General features: G+C 38.0%; 1 protein-coding gene across 1 annotated transcript; it reads right to left on the bottom strand.

Moving 5' to 3' along the window:
• Positions 1-307: 307 nt before the first annotated feature.
• Positions 308-5,964, bottom strand: LOC104537919 (BDNF/NT-3 growth factors receptor-like; the record flags this gene model as incomplete). Its single annotated transcript, XM_010180942.1, has 3 exons — positions 308-607; positions 2,108-2,240; positions 5,828-5,964. Coding segments are annotated over 3 exons (570 nt in total), but the record flags the coding sequence as incomplete, so codon positions are not given.
• Positions 5,965-7,004: the final 1,040 nt, after the last annotated feature.

The following is a 7,004-nucleotide window of genomic DNA, read 5'->3' as shown; positions in this document are numbered from 1 at the left end:
GAATTGGTACTCAGTGCTTTCCAGGATCAGAACTGAGGCTAAAGAAAACACTTCAGAAACAGCAATCATTTACTAGTCTTAACTGGCACTGAAGATGGGAGGATTTAAAGAGCACTAGCATGGCCTCCCTTGAAAAGCAATAAGCAAGAAGAAAATGTTAGAAAAAAATATTGTTTTACAAGACATTCATTCAGAGGAAAAACACGTGTACAGAAAGCTTCCTCCAAAACAGGTAAACTGGCCAGGAGGACTGTCTCCAAATTCTTGTCAACTTGCAATTGCTAACATAAAAAAAAATTATACTCACCATCTCCAGGCACTGACATGAAATGAGCATTAACCCATTTTTCATCATCTCCGTACTCATTCTTTGCTATTAAGGTATAAGCACCATTGTTCAGATGGGTAGGGTTGTCCAGCTGAAGGCAGCCATGGTATTCACTTTGATTGATAACATGTATTTTAGTACAGATGTATTCAGACTCATTCAGTATAGCCCCTTCATAGAACCACTGCAATGTGGGCTTAGGGTTGCCTTTCACAGTGAATGGAATACACCAGTGGTGGTCCGGGGTTGGAGATTCAATAAATGTGATACTTGGTGCAACTATGTTAGGAAAAAAAGAGTGAAGAACATCAGAATATCCTGAACGTGCCTTTTTTTTTCTCAGGTTATCAGTGCTAAAATATGCTACTTGAAGGAATTATACCCATTTGGAGGATACTCACACAGGAAGCCCACCTGCTCTGCCTTGGGTATTGTGCTCACAACTGAAATGAAGCCATTCTTTGGAAAGAAATAAAACAAACTAGTTTCAGACAAAGTGACCCCCCCATTAAACCACCTACTCTGCAAGGTGTGGAAAATTCAATTACCAGATCACTGAGAAGGGAGATGGGGTAATTTTAGCTTTATTGTGCTGATAAAATGGCAGAGAGGAATGCTGAAGGAGCAAAAATAGTACTAAAAATATTTAAAAGTCAACTAAAAGCACGTAGTACTGGAAATATATTCAGCTAGGAATCCAAACTTTCAGGTGACTTCTTGAAAAGAATCAAAGCCAGAACAGCTGATTTCATTTCCTGGATTCTTCTGTCAAGGAAGGACCATTTTCTACTATACATTATCTCATTCTTTGTTCAAACATGCTAAATGCCTCAAGTTTACAGACTTCTGTTTCCCTCAGGAGACTATTCCAACACCTTGTGCATTATTTCGCTGTTAGGAAATTTTCCTTGATATTCATTCTTAACTGCATCCAATTTCATCTAGTTATACTCCCTTTTATCAGGCATAACAGTGCCAATCTAACAATTTCATTTACACTGTTCAAACATTTCTAATTTATGTCCCTTTCTATAGCTATTACATATCTAATTTCCACCTACAAAACATTTAAAGTGTTTCTAGAGTGATTTCTCAAGTTTACTGTCATAAGCACGTGCTGAAAAAAATTTTACATCTACAAAGCATTCCATTCCCATCTTCAATTAAACAGACAGTTGCAACTTGTGAAAACATATTTCACGTAAAATGAATTCAGGCTGGAATCTCCAATCTAAGAAGCCAATGCTTCTATAACGCATGTCCCTTTCCCCTTCCTTGGCCCTGACAAATAATTATTCAAAGCTATGACAAATAAATTTATATCTGGCAGAACAAATGATGCAAGTGTGTTATTTTTTGAACAAAGTAATTGTTGGTTTAGTTAAAAAGACTTTACAATTTGTAGTTGATTATAAAATAATTTCTATGACTTTTGATGCATTAATGTTTCTTCATTCCTAAGATAGTGTATATGTATATGCACACCATTACAAACCTGTTCATAGTGACAGTACCACTGAGTATTTGGGGTTTTAGACATTTACTTACAGATTGCTCAGACTGAAAGATAAAGCATTTAGAATCAGAATTTTTGCAGAACTCAGAGCAGAAAAAGGTAAAAATAACTGCTCATTGGGCTATTACCATAATTAACTGCAATAGATTCAGTTCACATAGTTCACATGCTTAAAGGGTGTTTCTGTTTCAACAACCTGTGTGCCCGACAAATATTTATACCCAAAATAGTTATTGCCAATGTGGTTTAGCCTGCTTACGTACAGAACACTGTGAGCTCAGCAGAGGCTTGTTCCTCTCCCACAATATTCTCTGCTACACAAGAAATCCAAAGTCCACTGTCCACAGATGAAACGTTCTTTATGATTAGTGAGGCAGGTTTCTTACTTGTGTCACTCTACAAATGATCAAAAAATATGGATGTACCAAATATGGCATAAAGAAATAATGAAGAGAGGGGGAACCATTGTCCACAGTTCAATAGCATTTTCCATTTTCCCATCCTTTTGGCTGTATCAAACTGTAATTAATCAAAGCATTACTTTGGTGTCTTATCAAAACAGATGCAAAACACCTACAGAACCAATTGTAACCATCAGTAGCAGTGGATTCAAAGCCACAAAAACTCATTAATTTTTCCACCATGTCACTTTGTTTCTCCCTTCTTTTGACACCTCTTTCTCTCTACACAAATATTTTTTTCTGCACCCATTCCCTTGCTTATCACTCTCTTCAGTTTCATGATTGATTTCTATGGTCTGTCTCTTATCTCTTTAATCTTTTTATTCCCTCCTATATTCTGTTCAGTCCTTGCTTTGCTCTTCCTTTTATCTCTTTCATTTACAGTTAGCTTGACTTCTCTTCTACTACTGCCTTCTAAGCTCTACTACACCTTGACAACATCATGTCTTCTCCCTCCTCCTTAGCCAAATGTCTCTTAAAAGCTTCTTGCTATCATGGAATCTACCACAAGAGAGTAAATCCCTTCTACTAACAGAACTACTGCCCAAGTGCTGTTTTACTGTGCTTGATCACAGGCTAACTGAGGTAAGAATTATGATTTACAGAAAGTTCAGTGCATTAAATGCTATAAGAATTATGCAGCTATGCTACATTGCATAAAGTAAATTACAAAAATTAATTACAAAAAAAGAAAAAAGTAATTACAAAGATTTTTTTAAAAAATAACAGCTAGCAAAGCTAGTTGTTAATGCCTCTGTTATCTTAAATTAGTTCCTTAAAATGACAGCAAAATTAATTACTATTTCCATACTTGAATTTTTCATAAAATGCAATATTATTTTATTAAAAAGGAAAGGAACCAAAACAAATTTAGAAAATAAACAACAGTTAGGATGATTGTTTAAAAACGCTTTTTGGGGTACTTATTGTACACATGCTTTGAAACTGCACAGAACACAAGCAAATGATATGCTGCACCTGTAAAACCACATTGACTTCCAGTGGTAGACAATGGGGACATGTGGGAACACTCCTGCATACAGGATTGCAGGACCAGAATTTTAAATGACACCTCAAATCCACTTAAGTCAAATGTCCCATTGATTTCACTGTGACACTGGGGCAGGAAGAGTGGAAAAGCCAACACCCCAATGAATGTTGCTCCATGTGCCACTCTCAGAGGTGAGCAGTCGTCAAAACAGGAGTCAAAGCACAGGGCTTCAATTGCAGGCTCAGGCTGAAACATATAGCAAGAAAAGTCTAACTAACATTAACCAACTTATACATTAAGATGAAAGCTGAGCATGTGGTTAATGTTGCAGGACTGAAGCCTGGCTTTCACTTTTGCTAACAATTCTCCTTGTAAAACAGGAAAGAAAACCAGGCAGAAGCAGCATAGGAGGTTAAGAAAAGGGAGGCAGAAACAAAGGTATGGAAGTGAGAAAAAGGAAGCCAAAACCAACATTCACAGAAAAAGAAAGCTGTGAATGGCAAATGAGATTAAAAAGGCACTCATTCTTCTGCTACTGAAAAGACTACTGTGTTTCACAGCTATATTATAAGCCCATTCACAAAGTTATGTTAGGATAAAAAAGGTTTTCAGGAAAGCTCAAAGCAAACTGAACATGGCATTTGAAAGACAGGAAGGTTGTCAATGAAAAACTCAACATGAGCCAGCAGTGTGCACTTGCAGCCCAGAAGGCCAACCGCATCCTGGGCTGCATCAAAAGAAGTGTGGTCAGCAGGGTGAGAGAGGTGATTCTGCCACTCTACTCTGCTCTGGTGAGACCCCATCTGGGGTACTGTGTCCAGTTCTGGGACCTCTAACATAAGAAGGGCATCAAGCAGTTGGAGCAGGTCCAGAGGAGGGCCACGAATATGATCAGAGGTGCTGGAGCACCTCCCCTACGAGGACCAGCTGAGAGAGTTGAGATTGTTCAGCCTGGAGAAGAGAAGGCTCCAGGGAGACCTTATTGCAGCCTTCCAGTTCCTGAAGGGGTCCTACAGGAAAGCTGAGGAGGGACTTTTCACAATGGCAGGTAGTGATAGAATGAGGGGGAATGGTTTTAAACTGGAAGAGGGTAGGTTTAGACTAGATATTAGGAGGAAATTCTTTGCTGTGAGGGTGGTAAGACACTGGAACAGGTTGCCCAGGGAAGTTGTGGATGTCCCCTCCCTGGAGGTGTTCAAGACCAGGTTGGACGGGGCTTTGAGCAACCTGGTCTAGTGGGAGGTGTCCCAGCCCATGGCAGGGGGGTTGGACTGGATGATCTTTAAGGTCCCTTCCAACCTAAACCATTCTATGATTCTATGATTCTATGATTCTATGATTCTAAGGTTAAAAAAATGAGGTGGTCTTACTTTTTGAACAGTATTTCACATTTTTCTTGGCTCATGACTCAAAAAAAAGATATATAAAATAAATAAAACCACAACTGCATAAATTCCTCAAACTGTTTTAATTTCTTGTTCTTGTTGATAACTGATGCATTTGGGTAGTTTTACACATTAGAGAAAAGCTTAAAAATAAAACTAGAGCTCTGCAAAGCTCTTATGAAAGCCAAAAGACAGGCTAGTCAAATTCTACATAAGCCTAATGTAATGACCTCAGTGAAGAAAGTGCAGGGGTTAAGAGACTTCAGAGGTCCGGTCTATTCCAAACTGCAGGAACAGTTTTGGAAGTACACATCACACACTTTGTACAGACTAAAAAGCTTTAGGCAGTCTGTACTCTAATGAATGCAGGAGAGCCGATGACATAAAATTGTAAATAATAGAGGGTCTTGCACAGTGTAAATAATGGCAATTTAGGAGGTCAACAACTGCATTTTGAAAACCTGCTGAAATGCTTCTCCTTATCAACATCTCCATCAGAAAGAACTTAATCAGTATATCTCCACTGCACACACAGTCTAAAGCAGGTACACAGAATTCCAGGATCTCAGGAAACAAAATTCCCACTGTCTGTATGGGTTTATTGAGGAAACATTTTCATACTTCATAAGAAAATTTTGCCATAGCAAAACTTTGACTTTTACTTTCATGACTCTCTTGTTATTTTGTTTTGTTAAAGGAACATGAAACAAACCTCAAAAATAATTAATATTTACAACCAAAGTTGGCCTAAAAATTTAATAAAATTAGAGACACAAAGCTTTTCTCTCAATTTCAGTAGATAGGACTTGTTCTCTCTATGCAGGTATTTGTGATAATAACAAAGTATTTAAGCTTCAGTATCCTGATTCACTACATTACTTCCAATCAATTACAGCACTCTCATTTACAAAAGAACATCCAAAAACTTAAGTGCAAATTACTTTCTCAAGTAATGAATGTTTGACATTTTCCAAAAGCATTGCAGCAGTTACCATGGTCTGAAAGTAACTGGAAAATAAATGTAAACCTAACATTAATTTACTATTTCATATTTTTAATAAAAACTTAATTACAGACAAGGGTTTATTTCATCCTTTGGCAGATATCTTGTCTCTGAATTGACACTTATTTGAATATGAAACTTACCTCATGGTTTGAAATAAGATTAGTGAGCACCCAGGATACATTAGGGGGCGGCCCTCCAGTAGTATCACAGTACAATGTGATGCTCTTTCCTTCCACCACGGTGATGTTGTAATTGCTTAAGTTTGCTGAGGGCAAGTCTATGATACAAGCAAAAAAAACCACAACAACAAAAAAAACACACCCAAAAAACCCACCACACGTATTTGTGTTTGCCAGAAATAGATACTGCTCAATTCTGTGGGAAACATATAAATGCAATCAAAATCACTGCTTACTTAAAATTCACTGTGGTCAGTTATTGTTCAGGAAAGGAGTACTAACAACATTGTTGGAGATATATAAATACAGTCCTTAAGCTACTACATTGAATTTTTTGAGCCTCCTTCATTTCACATCCAAAGGAAACATTCTAGCATTTGGAAACACATTAAGCTAATTATAGAGGGAAATATTCCAGGTGGGCAAATAGGAGTTATCCTAACTTCAGGTTTTAACTTAAAAAAAAACCCATTTTGTAACACAGGAAATTTAATCTATTTCTGTTGTAGCAGTTGTAACGAAATCTCTATTTTCCAGGGACTAATTCACATTAAGGTATTCTCGCTCTTCTCTACTACAGTTAACGTGAAAAATCCCATTACCCCATGGTATCACATAAGAGATTGAAGCCCTCCCTCTCATACCGAGAGCTCATAGACACAAGAGCAAAACTTAGAACTTCAAGTACAAAGTGCACAAAAAGGAAATAAAGCCCTGAACAGATCAAATGACAGCAGAGAAAAGACAGAAGAGATGACCAGTGACTGCAGAGAGCTGCTGTCCAGGGCACTTAAGCAGACTTAACTATTGCCCTCAAAAAATGAAGGAAAGAAGAAAAGCTGCAAGATGGTACCACTCATCAATAAGCCAGCCTAGGTTTTTCAAGAGCCAGGACTCTCCCACCATCTCACAAAGCTATAAACTACTTGATATCTCATTTTTCTCATTCTTCAGCATCCAAAATAATGGGAACTTTCAAAATTATAATGGCACCAACTGAGCCACCAATGTGCATCTGCAGCCCAGAAGGCCAACTGGATCCTGGGCTGCATCAAAAGTGTGGCCAGCAGATCGAGGGAGGTGATTCTGCCCCTCTATTCTGCTCTGGAGAGACCCCACCTGGAATACTGCCTCCAGC

The sequence above is a fragment of the Mesitornis unicolor genome, unplaced genomic scaffold, assembly GCF_000695765.1.
Source record: "Mesitornis unicolor isolate BGI_N332 unplaced genomic scaffold, ASM69576v1 scaffold15683, whole genome shotgun sequence".
Taxonomy (NCBI): Eukaryota; Metazoa; Chordata; class Aves; order Mesitornithiformes; family Mesitornithidae; genus Mesitornis; species Mesitornis unicolor.
This window is presented reverse-complemented; position numbering and strand designations above follow the sequence as displayed.